General features: G+C 43.6%; 1 protein-coding gene across 1 annotated transcript; it reads right to left on the reverse strand.

Annotated features, from left to right (window-relative positions):
• Positions 1–2,028: 2,028 nt before the first annotated feature.
• yap1 (Yes1 associated transcriptional regulator) lies at positions 2,029–24,678 on the reverse strand. The gene is made up of 8 exons (XM_028419387.1): positions 23,906–24,678; positions 22,757–22,992; positions 15,343–15,458; positions 14,010–14,123; positions 9,108–9,268; positions 6,695–6,822; positions 5,657–5,769; positions 2,029–4,745 (listed from the first exon to the last, which is right to left on the reverse strand). The coding sequence occupies exons 1-8, from the start codon at positions 24,104–24,106 to the stop codon at positions 4,510–4,512; spliced, it is 1,305 nt and encodes a 434-aa protein (XP_028275188.1). The 5' UTR covers positions 24,107–24,678; the 3' UTR covers positions 2,029–4,509.
• Positions 24,679–26,676: the final 1,998 nt, after the last annotated feature.

Genomic DNA, 26,676 nt, shown 5'->3' on the forward strand with positions numbered 1-26,676 from the left:
ACACGAACTGTTTGCACCTCTTCCCTCTGGAAAGAGGCATCAGGATGCCATCAGAATCACCACTTTGCACTGTTAGTTTTACTGCTTTTATTCTTTATTCTATTTAGATATATTTTGCCATTTTTCCCCATGCGTGCCTTAATCCAAGAGCTGCTAAACAAAATTTCATTGTGCCTTGCATGACAATAAAGATTCTTGATTCCTGATGGTGTAATTTTTCAACATTTTGTACGACAGCAGTTTTATTTTGTATGTGTAGCTGTATGTGTTAATGCCAGGCTTATCTTTGCTTATCTTTGTTTTACTACAGTTTGCCTTGCAGGATCAATAAAGTGTATCTTTCTTATAGTCTCAAAGTATAAAGCTTAAATGGATCAAAACACAATGTAGGACTGCAACAAGGTCATAACCACTTGGTGTGCAGACTGAATATTAAATCATTACACTCCTAAACTCATGGCACAAGTCAGTTTTTTAATAAAAATTAAATTAAAAAGAAATAAATTTTTGTCTGAATCAGCTCTCATGATGCTGGCCACATGTGGAAGTGTCACGCCGCAGCCGCTAGGGGGCTCCAGAAGCGAGTCATTTCTCATAGACTCCCGTGTTAAAATGGCCAAATTAACAGCAGAAATAAACATGTTTACAGCCTGGTACAAAAACCATTGCTGTCTCAAATGATCAGTCCCCTTCTAGTGTCAGTTGTAAGGGGGTGAATTGTTTTATAACTCACTCGCTGCTGCATTGCGTGTCTGCGGTTACAGCAGAGGAATGATGGCCACAAGTTTTCAGGAAAGGCTGTTTTCTGAGGCTGCTGTGTCCAACAACATGTTTATATTTTGCAGCACAATAGACTAAGGACAATATTTGCTCACGTGGTTATGAATAAAGGGGAGAAAATGCATTGTGGTTGATCTTACATGCTGTAATTTAATAACCGTAATGGTTCATTTTACACAACACCGGCTATTCCCGATTAGGAATACGACACAAACCTACCTGGTATAGACTCTGATGTCATCATCCGACGCTGAAAACCTCTGCAGACCAAAGGACTGCTGCAGGGTTCTGCCAGCCAACACGGATACTGTCCCTTCTGTCAAGCGTTTTCTTCCGCCTTGAATAATATCCATGGCGAGGAAGTGTCTGCTACAGACAGTCGTGGTCTTCTTAATCTCTAGAGTTTCACGTCTCACTTTTCTCTCGAGGCTTCATCCTTTGGGGAAGTGATGGAAACTTACAGCCGAGTTGAACTTTGCCGACACGGTGCATTGTGGCACACAGCAGAAGTCCCCGTTAGGATTGACCCGTTTTTGGTACTTTAATGGTTCCAACAGGGACGTTCGGTTCTTCTCACTGACGCCCATGAGTCCAAAATCACTAAAAATCCACAATTAGAAGCACTAACAGGAGTACCTGGTGAGCTACCGCTGTTAGCTACTACTTTTGTTAGCGGAAGTGAGGAGGACTGTTTCCCGGTTTGGTCATGTGACATGCGCACAATGTTGCGCCCCCCTCCCCAAACAATAATAAAGAGTTTGTGAAAAGTCTCCAGACATGACATTATTCTAACAAACAGAGATGAAGTTTACCTTTATATCTGCGAGATTTACTGCTTAATAAAAAAGGAACATTATCAGAGACAAGATGGACCCAGAAGTCTATTTTCCTCCCTGTATTTTAGTTACTGCTCTCTGGTGGTCATTCTGAGAAACTGCAACACATGAAATTACCCCAGTCATTGTGCATGTGGCTACAAAACGCACTTCCAGTATGTTATTTCAAAATAAAGACGACTTTTATTGATGACATAAATTGTATTTCCGGTATCCTTTCAAAATAAACAAACATTAAACATAATGGCATTCAATAAAACATGAGGGTAGCTACTTTCTTGTGATGAATATGTACCTTTATAAGCCATATTTTAAGCCATAAAATACATGACCACACAAAGACATTTTAGTTTTTTACCACAAAGTATATACTTTATTTCAGGCCAATTTCAAAGTATCATATGAAGAAAGATATAATGTAACAGAATTTATTGTTCTAAAACACATGCACATATCTATCAAAAAAGAACAGATCATTACTGAATATAAATTCATTTCATGTGCATTTAGAAAACTCTAAATACAAAAATCCTTTAACTTGTGATTAGTTCTAATGCTACAATGAGAGTCAACAGCTAATAATGCTCTGACCATTACACACTAAGTAAGCATAAAATCAGTTTTTTTGTGTGACAAAATGCATCATTGCATCAAAATGAAAACTCTAGCCGTGCAATACAAGCACTGTGGTGTACCACTCATTTTTAGTTGCATTGTTCTCACCAACACTGTTCGTCCATCTTAAATCCATCAACACATGATTTAATCATAAGTAAAATCAAAACTAAAAAGAGGTCTCTCACACAGAATAAAAAAAAAAACTTGTTCATGTCCTCTAAATCTAAAATATATATATTTATATATATGTATAGTGTTCCATCAAGTTAATGCTACCAATTAATTAATAACTGGCTGGCAACAGAATCAGTGTGACATCCTGCGAAAGGCCTCATCCAACTCAGGGCGCGCACGGCAGGCTGATTACCTCAAAGGTTACTGCAGTAATGCAAAGATGAAGTCATTGTGTAAACATCAAAATAACGTGATTATGAATGTGAGCTGTCAGTACGTGTGTGTGTGTGTCTGCAGCACATTTCAAAGAGTATGTAAACATGTGAGTGAGTGCTTGTAGAAGTGTCTCTGTTCGAAAACAAAAGCTCCAAAATATCAGGGTTAGTCACTCGAAACAACAACGGCCTAAAACAGACAAGGAATCTCTCGGCTAGACCTATTCAGACATGTCCATTAACACTTAACATGTTTCTCATTAGCTTATACAGTTCGTTCATACAACTCATTTTCTGGACTTTCTGGAGATGGAACATAAGTGTTAGTGTCATTGCAAAAGAAGAAAACATCTTTGGAATCTGCCACAACAATTCCTGACTGAGATAACTTGATTGTTTCTTAATTATTCCACACACAACAAAAACAACAACAACAACAACAACAACAACAAAATCTGTGTAACTCGCTGCCCTCGGTCAAACCCTGACTTTCTACACTACACCCCCTGACTTGACTCTTAAACCTGCTTTCACTTGTCCTAGCTGTAGCCTCCTCAGTTTAACACTCATCAACACAGCATCTCACTGCTGAGGGCTGCAGCGCCCTCTGCAGGAAGACATTTTGTATACTGTCACAAAGGTTTCATTGATCAAAGAGCTGTTGATCTATCTGCCTTTTTTTTTTTAGTTTTTTGTTTTTTTGGTAAATGTTTAGGGGGAAAAAAGGAATAAAAAGCTGCATGTGATCAACAACAATACAAAAAGAAACACTAATATGTATATAGTAAAGCAGAAACAAGAGAATCAGCTAAAAACAAAAATCAAATCTTCTGGCAGATCTTTGAAGTGATGTGATGCGATAACCCTGTTTTAAAAAAAAAATCTATGATAGACAGCAAAATGCCGTTTGATCTAAGCTATCATACATGTGTAATACCCTAGAAATAAAATACTAAAGAGATCAAACAAGTGATGAATTAGGCTTGGATAAGACTGATACAAAGAAGCTAGGGTTAAAAAAAAAAACAAAAAAAAAAAACAAAAGAGAGATCCCCTCCTGTTTATAAACAAAAATACATGTCTGATTATGGAACATTAGAGGAAAATGTGGCTTATTATTATTGCTGCATGACAGAAACATGGGTATTTGTTCGTGTTGCTCGCGTCTCAAAAAAATACAACTGAAGGCACTTGATCTATCAAAAAGTTTAACTTATAGACTTGCTGGCACAGCCAAGCAGCGATGTAGTCGGTCCCCGGGTTCTGACCCCGCCCCAACCCAAATACAGCAAATGTCCAAGCTGGGCCTTTACTCCAAATCAGTATTGTTCTTTATGCTTCAAATACATCATATTTGGTTTCTCAGGCTTAATGAAAAAACAAACAAAAAAAACTGCTGAGGCCCAAAAAAAATAAAGCTACACAAGCTAAATGCAAAAGTCCCGAACACAGTTATGTAGTGCTGCTCCATGCTATGTTGCAAGAGAAAGAGGCTCCAGAGACTCCAGGTAATAACTGATAATGGCAGTCCTTACGGATGAGTACATGCACCCACCCAGTTCAGCTATGATGGGAGACCAGGGCTCTGGGTTACTATGCCCTTAGATTCACTGACAGACCTGTGAAAGATTTGGGGACCCTTGCATAATTGTCTGTTCACAGGCCAGCCTTGAAGACACAGACAAAATAAAAGAGATAACACACAGCAGTGAAAAGAAACAGAACAATACTGCCTGAAAAGAGGTTGGCCTTACACACTGCGACAGACACAGAAGTCCCGAGAGGCTCGCTGAAATGTCCGGTTAAAAAGCATCCGTGAATCCTTTCACAGATTAGAGCAGGCAGAAGTTCAGAGTGTAGGCAGAGGAGTGAGGAGCCCAGGTCTTCTATAACCATGTGAGGAAGCTTTCCTTGTCGATCTTGGTAGCTGCCAACACAGACTCCATGTCGTTCAGGATGTCGGAGCTCAGGGCCTCCTGGAGGCTGGGCATCAGCTCTTCACCTTCCACCGCCATGCTCTCACCCTCCAGGGTGCCCAGGTCCACGTCTGTGCCCGGGATGGCGTCCAGGTAGTCGGGGAAACGACTGGGCTGTGTTGCCATGGAGGTTGGAAGAGGATCCCCTGATGGAGAGAAGATCACGTCCAGATTATTTGGCTGACATATTTTCCATGAAGTAAAATCTTCATCTTAAACAAAAAAGTTTGCAATACAGGAGTGGAAGTATACATCAGCAGACCATAGAAATATTATACCCATTGAATGCTTATGTTCATTTACATACAGGAACCCATCCTGCCATAATGTCAAAGTTGTTAACAATAAATGCAGCTGGGCCATTCCGTGCAAAATCACCCAGCTTCAGGCACATCAGCCGGATGACCCAGTCCAGAGTTTTAGGTCTGTAAGTGTAGTTATGTGCAAAATACAGCCCAGGCCAAGTTTAAGCTTTCACTGCTCGGCCTCTGTTGCATGTAGGAATCTGGTGTTTGCTGCATAGGGATAACGTTTCCCATAGAATCAGAAAATGTAATCTAATCTGTCCCATCTTTAACAGTTTGGGCGTCATAAATGCCTAAAAATGCCTAAAAAAACAACAAATGCAAAAATGTGTCCAACTTTTAAGCATCACTGGTCTGTAAACATGCAAGCTGGAGAGTTGATATTGGGTACTATTATAGTGGTAATATGTCTCTACCAGGAAATACCATCAGTATATTTATATCTGGCAAAGAAATGCCAATTTTCCTAAGTCATCTTTTACAATTTGTACGAAAATGCTATATTCAAAGCCATATTTGACCATGTTGACAGTAACCCAGCTCCTTCAAATTTTTACCACATGATCCCACATATTTCAGCATGATGTGGTATAAATATATAAATATATTTTGGGTGCTAAACTTAGTTTTTAAGTTATGTATTTTAAAGTAGTTAATAGTCAATATTACCCAGACTAGCAGTAATGAGCAGCACTGAGGGTGCTACCACAGTAAATCCAAGCTAAGGCTATATAAACCTCCCATTCACTCACCTGTGTCCATCTCATCCACGCTGTTGAGGAAGTCATCTGGAGTGCGAGGGACGCTGTAGCTGCTCATACTCAACCCACTGTCTGTGCTCTCGTCCCTGGAGTGGTAGGTCCCGCTGCAAAAGCAACAAATTTAGGTCACGATCGAAAAAAAAAACTCACGCACTGAAGCCACTCCTGTCTGACTTTCACTTAACTGTACTGTGTGGCTCTAATTAAAGCAAACACACACAGTTATTAAAAGTTAGGTGATTAATTACAGTGACACTTTTTTGTCCTATATTTTACAACATTGAAAAAAAAACAGCAACAATGAAATGGGCAACAGAGACAAAGGAAGCTGGAGAAGACATTTGACAAGCCTATACTAATTAGCAGAAAAATATGTAGGCAGAGTATGGCAGAGGCAGGATGAATGAGGCCATTGTGAGAGCAGGGGAGTGGAGGCAACAGCGGGAGGAGGGGAGATTAGGTTGGCCTGTCTACTGACTGGACCACATGTTCTCATGGCCTGCTTGCTATTCACTTCTTCCCTCACTTTGTGTGCTTACAGAAGAACTAGAGCTTGAACTGCTAGGAATTGTTTCCCAGAATGCAACACAGCAGTATTTACAGAAAGGGTTGGAAAATTATCCGGCACCTTCTCCAGAAAATAGGACTCTAGTTTAATTAAAGTATGTTTTGAAGTTTGAAGTTTTTTTTAAATCCACCATTTTAGTTCTGCTTGCCTTTATTGCAGCAGTCGTACACCAGAGGTCATCATTGTGCAGTGAACTCCTGCTGCTGCAGCTGAATGAGTCATTACCGTGTGAAGAGGGTTAAGCCCACAGACTGGCCTTCTGTTTTTACAACTTGTGCAACTCGGGGAGCTCTCACCAGGGCTCAAACAGCCCCGCACGCAGATTCCCCCCTTAAACAGGATACATTAAGCCTGACGAGCTGCACCAGAACGAGAGCTCTCGCCAAGTCAGCTGACGTCAATCAGATCGCACTGTTCTCGGAGAGTATTTCCTCCGTTCGGTCTACTGTTTCAAAACTAACCTGTTGAGGAATGGGTCGGAGCTGTTGGCGGTCATGGTCCGGGCGTCTTGGCCCATAGGGGAGGACACAGGGTTTGTGCTGCCATCTTGATCCATACTGGTGGGCAGCTGGTTCCTTAAAGCGAGTTCCTGAGGACGATAAACACAGAAAAATCATGAGCAACAACCATCATCAACCCCACCCTTTAACCTCAGGAGCTAATTACACACAGCTTCATGAACACATTTCAGAACACTGCTGAACTCCACACACACACACACACACACAAAAATGTACAATTAGCACACAGGCTGCCACCATGTTGCTCTCCTGATACAGAGGGTCAGATTACATGAGGGGCCGGCCACAGTTGGAGACAATTGTTTTCTACACATGCTGCATCAGATAAGGTTGAGGATATGAAGTCATGTTGTTCTTTTTCCTTCCCTCCGAGTCCTTGAATGGGAAACGGACCCTCTGATCACTATTTTGAGATCTCATTAAACCCTTTAAGGCAAACAGTGGCCAAAAAAGTGAGGCAGCCAATGGGATGTGCGATATATCGATGACACTCAAGACTTTGTCAGCTGAACCGGAAGTTGCAGTGGCTGAAATCACAGTCTTTTGCTGTGACAAAACAGGTTTGGCTCAGCTGACGGCTCATTGGCTCGCACTGTTCAGTGGCGTAAACTGTGATTTGCATAAGATCTACGTACAACCACAGGTGCAGTTAAACCAAAAGCTCCTCAGTGATCCAGACACCCATTCTTCATCACACCTCTGCCATGTGACAAGTCTTGCCCCAGAGCTGAACTCCCTACACAAGCATAAATCCTGCACAGTTAACTACACACTACTATATTTGCAAACACAGTACAGGCCTCTGTAATCCAAACAAAGAAACATTACAGGTATTTCAGGTTTTACAGAATCCCGCTGATAGTCTGATAGAGGTGCTACTTAAATGTATACAGCCTGGTCTGCAGTTTCTGTGCCACTCTCCAGTCTTTAAAGAAGTGTGGATGCTTAGGATAGATGTGCCGACTTTAATGGTGCCCAGTTTGCACCATTAAAGCTCATTTATTATTGTAACTCTCTGCTCCTCTTCCAGACATCACCTGAAAGAGCTGGATGTGGTTTAAGATATTTACATGCTTGTAGAAAGCCGAGAAATTGTTAAGCAGAAATCTGCTTGCTCGTCACATGACGCTCTAAAAAGTAACCAGGTTAGTTAATCATGCAGCACACACTGTCCGCTCTGATGACTTTCATTTAGGACAGCCAAAATCATGTCCCCCTTTTACAGCCTGTTGCCGAGGACACTGTGTACAGGAAGGGCCAAAGTCGCCTCGACTTGTTGAGGCAGCTGAGGTCCTTCAACATCTGCAGGACGATGCTGAGGATGTTCTATGAGTCTGTGGTGGCCAGTGCCATCATGTACGCTGTTGTCTGCTGGGCAGCAGTCTGAGGGTGAGGGACATCAACAGACTCAACAGAATCAGGAAGGCCGGCCATGTTGTGGGCGAGGACCTGGACTCTCTGACAGAGGTGTGTCAGAGGAGGATGTTGTCCAAAATAAAGACCATACTGGACTGTCCCTCTCACCCGCTCCACACTGTACTGACCAGCTACAGGAGCTCGTTCAGCAACAGACTCTGACTCCCACGATGCACCACTGAGAGACACAGGAAGTCATTTCTGCCTGTCTCAATCAAACTACTGAACTCTGAACTGTAACAGTCACTCAGACACTGTACATTCGTGTCATGCTCTTTACTATGTAAAAGTTTTTATACAGTAGTAAATGTGTTCTTCTTTAGATACACCTCAGGGATTTAAATGCCATCTAGGTATTTAGATATTTATTATATTTTTTAATTTCATATTTTAATTTATCTTTGATTTCTATTTGTCTGTAACAAAAAAGATTTTCCCCTTGGGGATAAGTAATTCTGATTCTGATTCTGATTGCATGTACAGTGCTCTCTCAGGTCACTTCCTACACTGTGAACTTTTAACAGTCCGTGTGAACTGTATGGTAAACAAAGTCAGCAGCACTCATTCATAATCATAAAGTGGAGATTCTGGTTATGACACAGCCTTGAGTAAACTACTGGACTCGGCTGCACCACCCTGTGTGGGCGGCACTGTGACACATCACAGTTAGGAAGTGATAAAATTACCACAGATGACTCATAAGACCTCATTGCAGGGTGGTGTAACAATAAAGATGGATCAAAGAGGCTCAGGATCCACCACTATACCTATGAATGCTGACTCATATGTTATAAAGGGCTTTTCAGGAAGTGTACAACATAAACATTATAGTGGGGCACTACATTCAACACATGAACACTCTGAAATGGACACATGCTGAAAACGTTTGAAGCCACAGAACTTTCTGAGGAAGGTTTTTTTTAAAATGCATCCTGACCTGTGGTCTCTGCCGGAGAAGCTCCTGTTGCTTCAGCCTCAGTCTCTCCTTCTCAATCTGCTGGAGTCTCATCTGGCTGTTGCCTCCCATGACTCCACTGTGGGGGCCGGGAGGCAGCGGTTTCACTGGAGCGCTCTGGGTGATCCCCCGCTGGTTTAAGGCTGTAAAAGAGACACAGGACATATTAAATATGAAACCTGTATAAGATGTAATGCACAGACATCTATCGCCACTGAGATGCAGGAGCCTTCTTGAACACAGGTGCAGCTACGTGACTGATATGTTCATGCCCTGAGGTAGGAGGTGAGTCATACAGCTCTCTCTGCATGCACGTGCAGATCAACTATTACAAAGATTATGCAGAAAATATTCTCGTGTGGTATTTCTGTGGTATTGAAAATTGCAAGTCAGCAATTTGGGTCGGCACCATCAGTCCTCTATCCATTCCCGAGAATGAAAGGACACAGTGGTCGGTCGCCATCTTTACAGTGTCCACAGAGTCCACATGATGGACTTATGTTGGTGTGGACCTTACTAAAGAAAGTGTCAATGTTGAGACACATGCAGCTTTAAAACAAATCCATAGCAATCTATCGGTCTGTAACACACCAGCATCCCTGCAGCTGCACCTCATAACACACTTAAAACACTACATAACAAGACAAACAACTTGAGACCATTGTGAAAGGGAGGATCCAGTGCAGCAGGTTGTGTAGGACGACGGAAGTCCCAGCACAAGTTTTCCACCTAGCATCTGAAACAATCACTATTCCTGTAAGACCTGATCCCCTCCCACTCACTGACTAAGACAGGCTTTGTTAGTTTTGCACATTGCATCAGTCATGACTTATCCTTTCATTGTGCGTTTTGTTTTCTTCTAAACAAATCACAGATTATCCCCGGAGGCCCGGCGGCCTCTTTACCCCGTGGGCCTGATGGGTCCGTTTGAAACAAATGATTCTCACACTGTGAAAATCTGACAAATTAATTCAGCATACAACCAATCTACATCAGGTTATGTCTACACTGCAGCACTATTATGTTCCCCCCCACACACAGCAAATGTAATTGCATTGTGCATTAGCACGCTAACTACATGTTTACAATATCAGAACAAATGTGTTTGTACTGAAAACACAGCTGTTCCCCAGTGAAACCTTTGTTTATTCTTTACTGTAGCGGGGGTGGGTCTAATAAACATAAGTATAAAGCAATGCTGCAATCTATGCATGCAAAGTAGGTCATGTATTTTATCAGTGAAGCAGAGACCACGAGGGGAGTAACAGTAATGGAACCAATGAGGAGTCTTGTTTGCTTATGTGCTTGAAGCACCAACCAAAACAAAGCCTTGATGGAGGCGCAATTTTCATGCGGGGCTGCCTCTCTGTGCTGTCCTGCCCGCCCCGGCACCTTTCTCATCACCATTCAATCACTGTCTGTTTACACTATTTCAGGAGCTGAATGAACTGTGGCTGAGGGCTCTCCCTGGGAAGCTCTGAAGGCTCCACCCTGCCCTGCCTTCCATCCCCCTCCTCTCCTCCTCTATCCACACAGACACTGCCTCCCCCACCAACAACCCCACCCCAGAACATGCACACAGAGTCATGGAGCCGCCTTTTTTTTTTCTCCCACACACATCAACAACTAAAATCCATGGGAGAGTGTGTTATTTCTCTCTGCTTCTTATCTTTGAGCAGATACTGAGGCCTTTTGACTGGATGACTCCGCCATCAGGGCACCATTAACTGTTCTCATGACAGCAGCTGTAGATCTGTTAAGGCTTTAAAAGAAGAAGAGTTGCACAAGGACCCACATAAAAAAAAAACAACAACTCGGGCCTTGAATTTTTGACGACGTTTTTGAAGAGTCTGACGGTGCAAGAGACAGCAGTCTGAGCGCCAAAGCAATTTGAAGAAGAGAAGTGACAACAAAACTATTACTTAACCTGCCATCATATTTTACAGACTGCATGGTTAAACTTTCCATTGTTGTGCGTTGCACAGCTTATTGTAGGTTCAGTTTGACCTCCAAATGAAGCGGTGGAAGTAATCTGCATGATCTGGCATGTACGATATTTTCCACAAAACTATGTGAATAAACCAAAGTTGAAAAATAACCGGAATTTTCCTTCAGTGCAGCGGAGTCTCTGCAGAACCCTCAAGTCAAGGACTCCCTCACAGACCAAACAGCCAACCATAAACAATGTTACAGGAGGAACTATGCACAAACAGTGAAGATATGAAAGTAGGGAATTACATGCATGGGTGAGATAGGTGCCAAAGGACAGGTTCACTTCAGGGCCAGAGGCAGACGTAAGTTGACAGAACGTCTGTGTGTGTGTGTGTGTGTCTGTGTGTGTGTGTGAGCGTTTGTGGTTTAAGTCAGCAGCACATACAGGCGGTGATTGCTGGTGGGCCAGCCAGATAAGAGACAAGTTAATGCCGTCTGCCTTTTGTCTTCTTCACGCACTCCTGCAACACAACGAGCCAGCAACACAAGCCCTTATCAGGTCGATCACACTGGCAGGCATATTACACCACAAGATCACCTGGGGCAGCTAGAGCGGAGGGTGTGCCAAGCTGTGGGAAGATCTGTATGTGACCAGGGCACAGCACTTTTAAAGACCTGGTAAATATTTGTCTGCTGTAGATTTAACAAGTTTAATAAAAAAGCTTCCCTGGGAAGGTGTTGTGTTTCTAATATCAAGATAAGCAGAGTTGAGAAAGACTCTGAATGAGAGTTTTATGTGTACTCCGGTCTGCTGTGGGTGAAGCCAGCCTGTGTTGGCTCTGAATGGAAAGATAAATGTTATGTGTGAATTATAATGATACACAGCGGACTAGAGCTATGTAGAATTTCAAGTACTGTCATTTTATTTAACCAAAGCCAAATAAAATCATGCAAAATGTTAAGTTATAATTTGTGAAGCAGAAAGCTGTTGCTCACAAATGTTCCCTTTTATTTACATGTCATAAAGTTTCACTTTATAGCACAAATAATATGAAATACCACCACTATAATTAATATAAACTATGATCATCATCATGTCTTTCTGTTCCTGCTTTGTCTTGGCTAAAAAGAAGATTCACTGATCTTCTAGCTAGCTCACATACACACTATAAACAAAGCTGAAGATGAATTTGATTAACAGCATCTGTTTTTTCTCCCCAAAACTTTCTTCGGTATTGTTTCAGTGAATTCTTTTGACCACAATAACCTTGTAAATCCAAAGTACTGGAGTGGGTACAGAAATGTCAGATGCTGCTGTCAAGTGCTGCTTCATCACGCTGTGAGTACTTGAAGGCATCACGGGTGCCAAAACAGCTTCAAACAAAAACTTTTTGTACTGGAGAGTTTGAGAATCTTCCTCGTACGTATGGAAAAACAACACATCCACATTAGCACCCCACCACCGCCGCCGCCACCTTTTTGAACTCATGGCTTGTTCGCTGCTCACCACCTTCTTGGATCTTTAAGGGGATGCATGCTTATCCCATCGGCATTTTCCCTCTGTTCCTCCAGTTTTCTTTCTTCCCCTTTCGCCTCGCCTCTCCCCACCCCTCCTCCTCCTTCCCTGTCCTCCCCACCTCCCCTCTCACATTGGAGTTCTTTGACTGAAAAGGTCTGGAACAGATTAAGAGTTGGACCACAGAATAAAGAGGCCTGGCAGAGATTCAAGTCTGTCTGGAGCTACAGCAGAATGGGGCTGTGCCTGCGCTGGGCCTCACACAGGGGAAAGCCAGCCGGCAACAACCCCTCAGTTAAAGGCACTCTGCTGCTTTTCTTCTCAAAGCTCAAATTAGCCTCCATTATCAAAGCAGCTGGCTTATGATTGGAGACCTACATAGCAGCAGTATGGAGACTTCTGAAGCTCATTTCTATGCAAAAATGTACAAGAACAAGCTTAAAATGCAAAGAATACATTAGATCGCTCTTCCATCCGCAAAATAATCATCATTTATGTCTGAATCAAAGTTTAGATTTCTCACATTTTTAAGAAATCAGACTAGATAAATATGGGATCAAAGTTAATGTGAAGAAGATTGTATCTCCTGTGGAGCAGAGTTATGTTTATGGCACATAATGAGTTAACACTCTGCCGCTCTCTCTCTCCCTCTCACTCGCTTTCAGGGGCCCAGCAGCCTTGTGTGTTCAAGACTTATAAATCTTCAAAGAGCTTTGCCGATCAGCGCCTCCATCTCTTCCCAGCTGCCCCACTCCACTTACAACTCTGTTTTGAACTTTCCTGCCTGCCTTCAGAGCGGGACACACAATTGATTACAGAAACAAAACACAAAAAAAAACTTGCCCTTTACGTCCCGAGGCTCGATAAAAACCTAAAATTAAACAGGATAACAGGCCGCATGCTGATTCACACATGTTGCCTTTGTGAACCGGGGTGAGCTTCCCAGGGGGAACGCTGCTGTAATGAAAGGATGGCACCTGAAGCATAAATGAGTCAGAGTGACATAAGCAGGAGACTTCATCTCACACAGAAGGATTAGCTCATTCCCATGGCCACAAAGAAGACTCAACACATGTACCTGGCTCTGTCACTAATTCACCTAACTCCACAACCACACACACACACTGAAAGCTAGCTGTCAAACTTTAGCCCGGCCTGAGGGATTAATGGCTAACTCAGCTGTTGTGCTAACACTAAAATGGCTGACAAAAGGTTAGGTGTGAATTTGGAGGGTGGGGGTTTGGAGAAATCTGTTTTGTCAGTCCTGAACAATGTAGAACAGCGGTGTGAACTATGAATCACACAGAATGGAAATTAAACTAATGCAACTGTGAGAATGCACCTCCTATGAAATACACAGGGAAGAGGGAAGTAAACAAACCACAACGTGGAACATTTATGGTGTTTTCCTTGAATCAGAACTGCACCAAACTCACCGTAACGTGGCTCAAGTCGTGGGTCCAGCCAGGATGTGGTCTTGTTCTTGTGGTTGATGTAGTAGATTTCGCCCTCTGACGTAATAGCTTGTTCCCAGCCGTCAGGGAGAGGTCCTGAGGACAGGAGGCAAAACAAAAATCATGTTCCAGAGATGCTGCTGCTGCTGAGATTTTTCATCCATGGCACATTACATAACCATACAGAGATAGAAGGAGCCCCGCCCATTCTGGTGGATCACCATGGACCCTTAGTATTTTTCTGAGCATGAAGATGAGCCGAGCTTTCTTTAACCAGCTAACTCTCCTTTTACACAACATGGCCAAACATTTTGACCTCTTCTAGTGCTCTAGTTATTCTGGATCAGTGGTCAAGTGTGGGTCACCTTCTGTGATTTATGACACACTTATGGCATTGAATTTATTTAAAGGAGCAGGACTTTACCTGGCCGGTCAAACTGCAACACTAAGGCCCCGTTCACACTGGAGAAAGTCATTCCAGCTAGAGTAGGATTGAGCCCAGACAGCCTTTAAGCTGGATGCGTTCAGACCTATTTTCAAATCTGGCTAGCACACAGTTGTGTCCGCACTCAATCCGGCTTCCTCCAGCGTGTTTGCTGTTCTCCAAACCACTAGGTGGTGCCTCGTAATATGGCTAATAATGTGACTAGCCGGATTCGCTAGCATTTTTGCGTTCATTTGCGTTCACACCTGAGCCACATTTGAGCCAATCCTGCTAGATCCACCTCTCGAGGGTGGATCTAGCCGGCTTGAAATAAAACTGGATTCAGCCGGATTGGAGGTGTTCACACTCGGAAAAAAACACATCTGGATTGATCTGGATGCGGCCAAATTCTGCTTAAGCCACATTTTTTTCCCCAGTGTGAACGGGGCCTTAGATATGATCCTAATGTGCACGTGCTAGGACAAATTACAGTAATGCCAGAAACAGGCTGCTCAAGCTCAATATACCCGAGCCAAGCCTCCGCTCATCATTTCTCATCTTTGAATAAATCACTGTTATCAGTCACTGAGAAACCAAGAAGCCTGTTTGTCAACATTTGAAGCCTTTATGTTCTCAGATGAACTGACAGGGTACAGAGTACAGAGATACTTCATCAGTAGACTCTGTTAGTCACAGAGCTCCCAAACATGTCAGACAGGACCTGTAACGTTCTGCATCAGGCTTACCTCACCCAGGGCAAATTCCTGCAGCACGGACAGAAGTGAGGTGCACCGAGTGGTGACATGTAACAACTAGACTGTACCTGACTTCCACTGCACTGCATGCAGTGTGAAAGTAATGTAGTGTAATGTTACACATATATACACATACCGCTGGCTGGGTTCATAAGGTTCTGCTGCTGGACTGGCACAGAGCTGGGTGGGGGGGGCTGGTTCATCAGCAGGGCCTTGCGAGGGTCTTGCCAAGTGGTGGTCTGTTCAATGTGGCTGTAAGGAGACAACAAGATTACCAGGAATAAGTCAAAAGAAAATGTCTTTTTCTTTGCAACCAGTAATCTGTAGGGGCCATATCAGCACGGAACAGAAGGTCACATGCAGGCCCTGATGACTCAGAGCAGTTTCAACAAGCTCTTTGATGAAAACACTCAATCTAACCCCTGCTTTCTGTAAATGGTGACTCTGACAGGAAATCCAACATTTACTCTGTCTGCTTGCCTCATTCTGAGCTGGATATACAAGACTGTTCATCCTTATAACAGACTTAAGATTATGAATAAGACTGGAGAAATGCACCTTGAAAAGTGAAACAGTATGACAGCTGAAAATAAATCAAGTCAAGCTGAAGGGGCTATGACTGGTTTCAAAACAACCATTGTAACTTCAAACAATGTTGCTCCATCTATTTTCTGGCTCATCTTTGCTGGGACAGGAGCGGGGGGGCACTGGGGGAGGGAGGGAGGCAGGGAGGGGCATTGTGTTGCACTCTGTGAAGGCATTGATAATTAGTGCTTTGTTGGTACTTGTTGCTTGATTAAGATGGAAAGCTAATACAGGAAGCCCTCCTCTCCCGAGCAGGACCCTCTCTATTGAGGGAGGGTCAGTCCCAGGGCTCAACGCAGGGGGTCCTTTTTTCCTGGAAGCGACTCGGACACTGCAGAGTGTCAGGGGCTTTAACAATCTGGCGCCACATTTACAAAGCTTTCACCTGCTTGACAAAAGCACAGACTGAGCTACGACCTAAAACCTCACTATTCACTTGTTCTTTTTTTTGTTTTTTTGAACCATCCCATTTAAGAGACCCCCCTCATCTCAAACAAATAGGCACCAAACTCCTGCAGCTTGTTTATGCAGCGCCACAACTCTCAGCAGTGACTGAATTATTTCAATACACATGGTTTAAAAAAAAAAAGAAAAAGAAAAGAGTTTGTGTGTGATGCAATTAAATATTCCCCCTAGCAATCACTTCTGGACGTGTTCTTCCACCCACGGCGTTTCTCACTGTTAATTCGATCCCAAAGCGCCATTAGCCCTGATTTTGGAACAGCTGGGTGAAGTGAGAGATTCAGAGAGTTTCTCTTGGCCTCTGCGGTAATCCCAGCCTGCCTGCCTGCCTGCCTGCTCTCTGTCCCAGGCCAAAGAGCGAGAGAGGGCCTGACTCAGCACTCCTCCCCCTGACACAATGCAACCCATTTTGAAGCCCCCCTCTTGTTTATGCTTTATTGATCAAAGGAGCTGCCAAATCCCCTCTACCAAACCCTGCCCCCCCCTCTCTCTCTTTAACCCAGCCCTCACACACACACAAACACCACAAACCAAGCAAAATAGCTGGAACTGCTCAGACTAGAGGGGGCCCTTGAGAAAGAGAGGTCACAGGGAGCAGGGGGGGGGGGGGGGACACAACTAAAAAGAGTGAAAGAGTAAAAAAAACATCTATGGAAGCAGTCCTCCTGAATTCCATTGGCTGCGTGTGTTGCTGTGGTTCTGTTACAGTCTGGGCGCCCGCCCTGCCCCCTTTCGCTGCCTCCTTCCCACTCTGGAAACTATGACATTTATTATAAAAGGGGAGGGAAGAACAGGGGAGGAGACAGGGAGACGAGCACTAGGATAAGGGAAGGGAGGGTTGTATTGTAAATGAGAGGCCTGCACATCCTGGCACACCAGTGCCAAACATAAATGCTACAAGTCGGGGGAAAAAAAAAACATGTGTGAGCCTCCAAGGTACCTGATTCTCTGAGCGGTGCTCAGATGAAAGTACAAATATTGAATCTTCCTTCAGTTTCTGACTTTTGTTGTGCAATCAAAACAGATGTAAACAAAGCCTGGGCTCAAAATGGTGGTGATAATAATCATTAAGGCCTGTGATGAAATCCACACGCTTCCAGCTCAGCAGCACTGTATTCAAACAGCAGATACGTGGGAACTGAGAGAGCTGGTAAATCAGTTACCACCAACCAGTAATTCATCACCAGGTTTCAAAACTAAAAGATAATCCATTCACTCAACCTGCCCTGAGAACCCTAATATGGTCAAAAGCCACACACCGCTTCCTGCAGGCCAAACATAAAACAAAACAATGTCATGGCAACTGTTGGGACGGCTGGAGGCCACCACCAGTTGCTGTCAGGAATTGCTGATGATCTGCAACCTCCACAGTCACAACTGCTCGGTGTTGTCTTTACACGTCTCTGACACCACCACAAGCTCAGCAAGGCAGCTACTGCGCCCTCCCTCCCTCCCCCCGCCCTTAAATCTAAACTGCATCCCCTGGGCAGGGAGACAAAATGGTTGTGTGGGTCTGGTCTCGTCCACACAAATGCAACTTGATGTTTATACAAACCAGCAGGTTTTACAGAAGAGCCAAAACTGACAGAGACTTTTCAGATCAACAGTATGTGTTTAGTGTAAAACCCCACAGTCTGTATCTTACTGTGGACATCGCCATAATTTTCTGTTCGGTGTTATGTTGTGAATCACCAAAGACAAACTGTAACCCATAATTAGCTTCTTCTGGGGAAACTGTTAATGGTTGTAAAAGGTGCTGCAGCCAAGAAGAGCACTCAGTGGTTCACAGGTGACCGGAGTGTCATGTTTGTATTTCTGTATCACAAGCGTGGCATCGCTGCACACTCCTACCACTGTGACCGGACCGCTTGGTAGCGTCTCCTTTCCCTCTATGGATCCTCAGCTGTTCAATCTGCTCTGTAAATATATTTTAAATCCAAATTCAACTTTTTCAAAATGGCCGATATATTCCCTGAGAAATACTTCCTCACTGCTCCCACCGCTGGGGCCACTTGGGCGTAAGCTTTTGGTAGATAAGCATAAATTAAGCTTAACTGTGGAGTGCAGAGTAAGATCCATCCCAGCACTTGACATGTTTGATTGATGACCCACTTATCAAATAATTGTAGTTGGAGGAGAGATGGAGACAAACTGTATCAGTGGTTTTTACTCTCAGCGGCCTCTAACCTACTGAAAAAGTCTGAATACTGCACTTGTTGTTTCACAGACTTCATCTAATTACTGTACTATGACGAACTAGTATGACAAACACACAGACTGCCTGTTTACGCTCATGAAAGCTGCGGCCTTTACATGTGGCTCTGAGGAGAATGCATTACCCAAAAATAACCCGGCGCTGTGGTTCAAATGTCTCCGAATGAGCTCCACTACCTGCAAACCTGCAAAACATCGGCTCTAAGCTTGATTTGTTTATTGCACTGAAATCGCTTCTCTTCTCTTCGATGCCAGATGTCAGAGGCCTGTGTGAACACTCCCACAGCTGAGTTGTCAAATGTTAAATATGGGATCTTCAGGCCGCAGGGGGACTCCACCCAGGGAGTGTATGTGCTTGGAAGGTGGTTGAAGCCAATGACTAAAGAGCACGCTGAGGGAGGCCAGATGTAATCAGGCCCTCTAAGATGAGGATGACCACCTCCACTCTGGTTTTGACCAGGGGATGCATGGCTGCCTCTCTATCAGCAAGACATCATCAAAAGAGATTATTGGGGCAACCTCCGTGACCCCATTGTGGCTTTAATGTTCCCTTTGAAGGGCGGCATGTACCTCTACTTACTAATGAAGCACCTTATTCACAAAGTGGCAGCTTTTACAGCTGTTAATTTACTTGAAGGCTAATTTTATTAAGGGTGACATTAATTAACGTGTCCTTAATTTTTAATACCTCCTTCACCACCTCTCAGTATTTAAAAGAGTGATGATTCTTCATTCAGCTCGTGCTCTCTTTGCCTGAGTATTTTTGGAAACTCCACCTGAGAGGGGTCCACTTCTCAGATACTACATCTCTGTGGAGATGCCCTCAGTGACAGTGGAGGCATTGATGTCTGAAACAGAGGTGTTACATCAAGACTTTGGTAAACACAAGTCCCGACTTTCTCACAGTCCCGTTTGTGTGCTGAGCTGACAAGCCACAGTGGAACAGGAAGGTTCTTGTCTGTGTGTGGTCAATAAACCAAAAGTTTGTCAAACACAAAGTTGCTCCAAATGAGGGCCAACAGCTCCGTCTTCCCAGCACCATTTGTGACTGACCAAGTGGCCCCCTTTCAGGACAGCTTGGCATGAAATCCAACCTGTGCATTCATAACTTTAAGACTCAATAGATGACAATCAATACTATGAGACGATCAAAGTTCAGCGAGCTACAGTGATAGAACTATACTAATGCAGTTTTTTTTTAAGTGTCATATCTGTTTAACGTCTCTTTGTCCACACCGCCCGAATATAATGAGAGCATATGGTCCAAGAAGTTAACAGTTTGATCTTTCCTGCTCACATATGAGGTCTCTGACTTGTATGTAGTGCAACAGATGTTCAGGAAACCCCAGACAGCTCGTGTAGTGTTCCTCATCACCTGGCACTGTGCAGAATTACAGACAATAACCATACAAAACAAACAGAATGCCCCTAAAACAGTGACTGATTTAATGAATGTGAATAATCTGATCGATTCCAATTAATCTAAACTTGGGAAAAGAAATAAGCTGCTTGTGTGGAAACCAGGCTCATCAAAATGTTTAGAAATCCAATTTAGAAAAGACAAAAGTGTCCGTCAACACTCAGCTCTACCTGCCCCTGAGGGCAGACAATAGCTGTACCAGCCCCCCCACACACACAACCAAAGCTTTCCTCTGCTTAGGGCTGACTTCCCACGAACTAAAAGCTCTTTCAAAGCTGCATTTAATAAGGCCCCGGAAACGGTGATTACCCCTCCTAGTTCACCGGTGTGTCTAAATTAGAAACCTTCATTAGTTTATGACCCAGCCCTGGAGACCGGCCCTGCCCCCCCCACCCTCCCCGTCCCACAGCACTAAGCAAGGTGACCCAACCCCAGTGCCCCTGCTGTCGTAAATCAAAGACTACGGCAAACTGCTGGAAGAAAGAGGAGGAAAGGTCAACAGACTGTGTTGACACTCTCACAGTCTTTGTTTTTATGTAGCAGCCAAAACAAAAGTGAAGATTTGATCCTAACCAAAGCTTATCGACAATAATTATTAAAAATTATTGTTTGACAGATTAGTTAAATGATCTTCTAATAATTAATTTAAAGACTCTGTAAGCGCGGTAACACTAAAATCAATCATAATCACTGATTAGAATTCACACCAAACTCAACAGGAGCTGAACATTTCAGGTGTGAAGAACGTGGTAAACCTCTTAACAAAGCCCCTGCTCTCTCACCGCCATCTTTATACTTCATGTCAGCCATTTGTCTATTTTGGGAAGGCTCACATGAGTCTCAACAGGCCTGTGGTCTGAATAAAGATCAGTGTTTCACTGCTGGGACAAAGGGAGGGCCAGCGTTTCTCTTGGCCCCTCTTCTAGTCATCTCCACATGGCTGCCATTTAACTCCACTGACACAAAAGAAGCAACCATCACAGAGTCACGGCTTCATTCACACCAGCCTGACTTTTAAAGGGAGCTGGACGCCGAGTGGTCGCTCCTTCCAGACTGTATGGTGCACTAACAAACAGAAAAACCGCACCTTTAAAAAAAAACTTTCCCTGGAGTTGATTTATCTCTAAGGACAACAGCGGTCACCAGAGTGAAATGTGAGCCCCCCCACCCCACTCTCTGTCCTGCTAGCTGGTGACTGACTCCCCACCCCCACCGGTCTGTCCATCCATCCCATCCACCCACACACTCACCCACACACACACTCTGCCTCACTCCCTCTGCAACACGTCTTGGTCAGATAGCCCCTGTTTATAAATAGGGGAGTGTCTTTTCCAGCAGCTCTGCTGAGGCTGCCTTAATTCCAGATCAAATATCTGAGCTTTGATGTTGCAGAGTATGGAAGATGTCTCCTCGAGGATTTCCTTACTGGAACACAAACACTGTGCACGCTACATTTATGTCAGTGCAATAACCTGCCAGTTGAGACACAAGCATTTACAGAGCGACTCAAGTCTGTGTCCAAGTCTGGAACTTCACATCAGGAAATGAGTCTTTGAGAACAGTAAGGGAGGCCTGACAATAAGCTGCAGCACTGAGTATGCAGCTATATACAACAATATGGATTTTTTTTGGTGTATATTGAAACAATTCATCAGTATTTAAATGTCTTCTTTCAGAATGTGCTCTAGTCGTGTTTTCTGTATCCACGTTAACCAATCAATCACAGATAGTAGCTGCCTGCCTGCTGCCCTGTTTGTTTAGAATAAAAACAACTGGGCTAAAGCTTTGATAATTCTGCAATTCTTATATAACAGGGAAAGATTACAACTTGTTTTCATAATAAATAAAAAGTGCAATCTTCCTACAAACAGGCTCAAAAGAGAGTTTATTAAGATTTTCTAATCAATGATCAATGATCCTAGGAGAGTCTTTGAGAGAAGTGTTTTCATACCCACACACACACACACACACACACACACAGCAGTCCTTTTTTTTCTAGTTACAATTTCAGAAGGGCCAGATGTTCTCCAGATGTGCGACCTTAAAACATCTGGTAATGGAAGCTCCTTTTATTTTTTTGGTTTTGATCTCAGTAAATGTGAGGCTATCGTGTTTGTTCAGACTCGGCGTCTGAGAGTAACATTTCCTAGAACTGACAACATGTTGCCTTGAACAGAGCCGACAATGACGACTTTCAAAGTCAAATCTCCTCCAAACACCAGCGGCTGAGCTTTTTTTCTCTGAAACGTTGCACAATGAGCAGACTGCATTAACATAAATTGTTGACAAAGACGTCACGTTTATGTATTACAAAAAAAAAAACAGAGAATACAGCCTCTCACAGCTGATTCAGCCTCCGGCCTCTGGCTCTGCACCTTCAGGTTTTTAACTTTGGATCACTGCTGTGGAGAAGATCTGCTGGTTTTGCAGATGAGTTTTGCAGAACTGTCTGTCCTTTTGCTGTCTGGGGCAGCTACAGTGGTCCATTGTTTCAACTGAAACCTGAGACCCAGAAAAGGAACACTACATACAGCAGCAGGCCCTCAAAAGACTCCTCTTGTTTGCAGAGGCCACCAAATTTAATAACCTACAATTTAACTATTGCTATTGTCTCCTTGTAAACACACACTGACCACCATTGTGCACTGTAATAGATTTGAAAATCATAATCAGCATAAAGTCTGAACAGAGCTGCAGTATGAGAGGACCATCTCAAGACGGATTGTCTCAGCTGAAACTGTCCGTTCTCTGCAAAGGTTATGTGCCTGTGTCTGTGCTATGCTTCACCACACTGCACGTGGTTACATCTCTTATAATTTACTTCATTGTTACACAGTAATGCTCAAAGTTTGCTTCCGAGTACACCTACTTGAGGAAGTATCTCTGGCCGGAGGAAGTCTTGGCCATCTCCCACCCAGGGGGCAGAGGCACGTCATCAGGAATCTCATAAGAAGACTGACGGAGATGTTGAGGAGAGGCACCTGCTGGGGCCAGGCCAGACATGGAGCCACCAGAAACGGCTCCCAGCTGCAGGGAGGCCGGGGACGAGTGGGCACGGACGTGGTGGGGGGTGAGCACTCCGCCGCTCCCAGCATCAGTGCTGGCCTGGGTCAGGAAGAGACAGCATCTTGTGAGTAAATAATCCCACAATGAAACATATCCTTTCATAACAAACTGGACATTATACAGATTTAATTTATACTTAAGTACATATTTAAAAAAAATCACACTGTTCATGTTTAATTACACGTCACATGTATCTGTTGCTGTGCATGTGTGGGCAGGTCTGAGTGTTGTTTAGGTCCTGGGAGAGGTGGGGGGAGGAGATGGGGTTGGTGGGAGGTCTACGGGAGAGCGCAGACTCGGCTGCACAGCGACGCATGCGCACTCATTGCAAAACTCCTGAGTCTCACCGATCCCCACAGTTGTGTGTAAAAGGGGGAGAGAGAGGGGGGGGGCACAGGGTGAGGCAAATGAGGGGGGGGGGGGGGCAAAATAGAAGAAACTAAACTAATATATTTTTGGTTTTATTTGAAAATGAGAACAAAGTTTCTTAATTATTTGCATTTAAATGCACACAAACATGTGAATTGTTGAAAACATTGGCAAATATCTTGAGTTCACTTATCCTATGGAGACAATCTGACAACTTATTTTCCACAGTTTCCTATTTTCTTTGGCTCTATTTTAGTAACTAAGACAGTGTAATTACTCCAGACTAACTTATAAGCATGTTTGTTGTCATGTGGCTTGTTTGTGTCAGAGGAAAATAAACACTTTAAAACACCTTCAAAAGAAGATTTCTGTGCACACTTTAGGATGTCACCTTAAATGTACCCTCTCAGTGCATTAATTGCATAAAATATATTTTAATTCTGGGAATAATGGAGAATAAAATTCATCTGAAAACAACTTTGAAAGTGTGGTAAAAGTTGAAGTGACAGGCCTGCAGGCCCCACAGTGAGGGCCTCGCTTTCATTTCTGAGAAGGGGCCGGAGGAGAAACAGGGCGGGCTTACTTGTCTGGAATGGGACTTTGGTTCTGGAGGTTTGAAGAAGGAGTCTGGCAGCTTCCTCATCCTCATGGGCACAGAAGGAGGCATGATGGAGCCCTTCGGGTTCATCACGGCGTTAAAAAGCGCCTCCAGGTCGGTCTCTGAGTCGCCCCGTACGTGGACGATCTGGTGTCCGGCAGGAGGGTTGTGCTGGCTCGGATCCATTGTCCCAGAAAACAGTCTGCGAACTTTACGTGTCCCAAAATGTCGCGTTCAGAAACTCACACAAAAACACAAAGTTCGGCCAATCCCCAAACTTTTTTCTCCGTCTCTCTCTCTCTCTGTGTCTCTCTCTCTCTCTCCGCGCAGCAGGAACTCTGGAAATCACGACAGTCAGTCGAAGTTTTTCGGAGTCATTCTAAAGTTTAACAGCGAACTTCTTCACTTTCCTCCAAAGTGTGTTAGCTGTCGAAATCTGCAGTGAAACACAGCGTTTCCTTGTTGTTTCCTGCTGGCATACTTGTGAATGTAACAAAGCGCATATCTACTCCACACTGGAATCTATGTTGTCGTCCGGTCCCAACTTTCCTTCCCCCCCCTCACACCAAAAAAAAAAAAAATCCGCACAGGCAGCCGCAAAAAAAGCGAAAAAAAACAACAAGACGCACAACAAGCGCAGACTGGAAGCTGGAGCTGGGCTGGAAACAGATTCACAGCTCACAGAACAAATCTCAGCAGCTTCACTTTGTAGAAAAAAAAAACTTTTGCTCCAGTCGGGTCTAAACTTTTGGGCAGGACATCAAACTTTATGACTCATGGGATGTCTGAGCTCCAGGGGCGGCGCTTGGATTTAATTGGGACGGGAGTCTTTAAAGGGACAGTCCGTGCAGAGCAGGGGCCCACATTCACACCACAGAGCTGCACACACACACACACATGCATGATCATTAATCTGCACAACATACACACTGATTTTCTTTTATAGTGAAAGTAAACAATCATTATTTATATGTAATTAATCAGATATTGGCTGAAAACCACCTAAAAGCCTTAAATTATGGGGGCTTTGGTGCAAATTAGTTACAAATAATTAAGCATAAACGATTTAATAGTGGAAAAACAAGGAAATTATTAAATGTTAAAATTCTAATCCTTTAAAAATAAATGCATAATTTTAATTTTCCATCTGATATTTCAATGTCTGACTTGACAGATTATTCTGGCCTCTCGCTGTTTACCAGCCGTGAGGCGACATGAATGAATTTTCCCAAGATGCTGAACAATAATCCAGAAGCACGTTTGCTCAGTATATGTACAATGGTACTATTTTTTTTGTCCTCACTCTGTCTTTTTATTACAGTGCTCATGAAAAGTAGAGCCATGCAGTTCCCACAATTGTTATGCTAATGAGACCCCTCTTCCATTGAGAAATCATTTTGTCAAGATCCACCCTCTTTGGATACAGAGGCTGTGTTTCAGCTTTTCCCATACATCCACTGAATGAATGATTATGAAGCTCTGACACTGTAAAAGCTCCGCTTCCCTCCGCCGTGCACACACATTCACACATAAAACTTTTCATCTGTTATTATATGTTGTTGTTGAGTTTGACTCTCACATTCAGCCATGTTCATAAAAACTGGATTCTAATAATTGAATTAACTTTGAAATGTCTTTCTGATTGCAGGAAACATTTTGTGCACACATGCTGCCAGTCAAAAGATTCCCCATTGTCTGTGTGAAAGTGCTCATTTTCACATCATTGTAACGCACTCAGACACATTAAAGAGATGGACTGCAGTGTCCTTGCAGCCATTAAGAGGGAGGGACCACCCACCAAGCAGAGTTTGGTCACTTTTGGTCAACGGCCCTCTGAAGGGGGTCCCGTTCCTGCAGCAGGACATCAGGAGAAAGACGTGATTTAACAGAATCAATCTGAAGACATCTGAGACAGACAGACAGAGAGTGGACAGCTGGATCAGATCCGCTTGTTTAAAATGCTTTGGTCTGCTGCTGTTATTATGGGATGTAGTGACGCACAGTGTTGCTACAGACAGATGAGCAGATGGGAGCTTGGCTGCCCCCTGCAGGGTTTAGTGAGTACATGCACCCTGTTGGCACAGATCCTAATAAACAAACTGCACCGATGTGTGTGTGTGTGTGTGTCTCCCTCTGCTCTGTTCTATTGTTGGACAAAGTGTATTTTTGCAGATGCATATTGTTCAATAAAAACAAACCAATTTAAAAGAAAAAATTGAAAAAATGAGACGTTTTGTTTTTATATCCAACACTGCCAGACACACACTCATTCACTGCATGTTAAATGGACTGTAACTAAACAAGGCAGAATGCGTGTGAGATTAGGCTTCACAGCAGACCACGGCGCAGGCTTGAACTTGCATCTGTGGAAATCTCTTCTCTTATTTCCAGCACTCTTGCCCTTTCTTGTCGAGTTTCTGGGTGTTGTGCTGGCTTGGGCTTAAATGTCATTACGCTCACCATTGTACAAATATAATGGTTTAATGGTAGCAGGCCAAAAGGAACAGAGTCCAGGACCAACCTGCAGAGGAGCAGAAACCCAGTCAATGCTGTCCTTACATAGTAGTTCACATGTTATTATAGGTTCACCTGGGCATTTGTTAATATTTCCCCTCCCTGCTCCATATCAGGCCATTTTATTATTTCACAAACCTAAATAATGTGTAATGTCACAGTGTCGAGGGCTTTGTGACCAGGATGGTAATGTGCATGTAAACACACGCTACAGCAGCATGTTGTTGGAAAAGTCACACCAA

This window comes from Parambassis ranga, chromosome 13, assembly GCF_900634625.1.
Source record: "Parambassis ranga chromosome 13, fParRan2.1, whole genome shotgun sequence".
In the NCBI taxonomy this organism is placed as follows: Eukaryota; Metazoa; Chordata; class Actinopteri; family Ambassidae; genus Parambassis; species Parambassis ranga.

What these genes read in the sequence shown, in the direction of transcription:
- yap1 (XM_028419387.1), bottom strand. Translation starts at nt 24,106, where the DNA reads ATGGATCCGAGCCAGCACAACCCTCCTGCCGGACACCAGATCGTCCAC. An exon ending in CCTTATGAACCCAGCCAGCG is followed by an intron (nt 14,124 to 15,342) that starts GTATGTGTATAT and finishes TCCTGTCCTCAG; the next exon opens with GACCTCTCCCTGACGGCTGG. An exon ending in CGTGGATGAGATGGACACAG is followed by an intron (nt 4,746 to 5,656) that starts GTGAGTGAATGG and finishes TCTCTCCATCAG; the next exon opens with GGGATCCTCTTCCAACCTCC.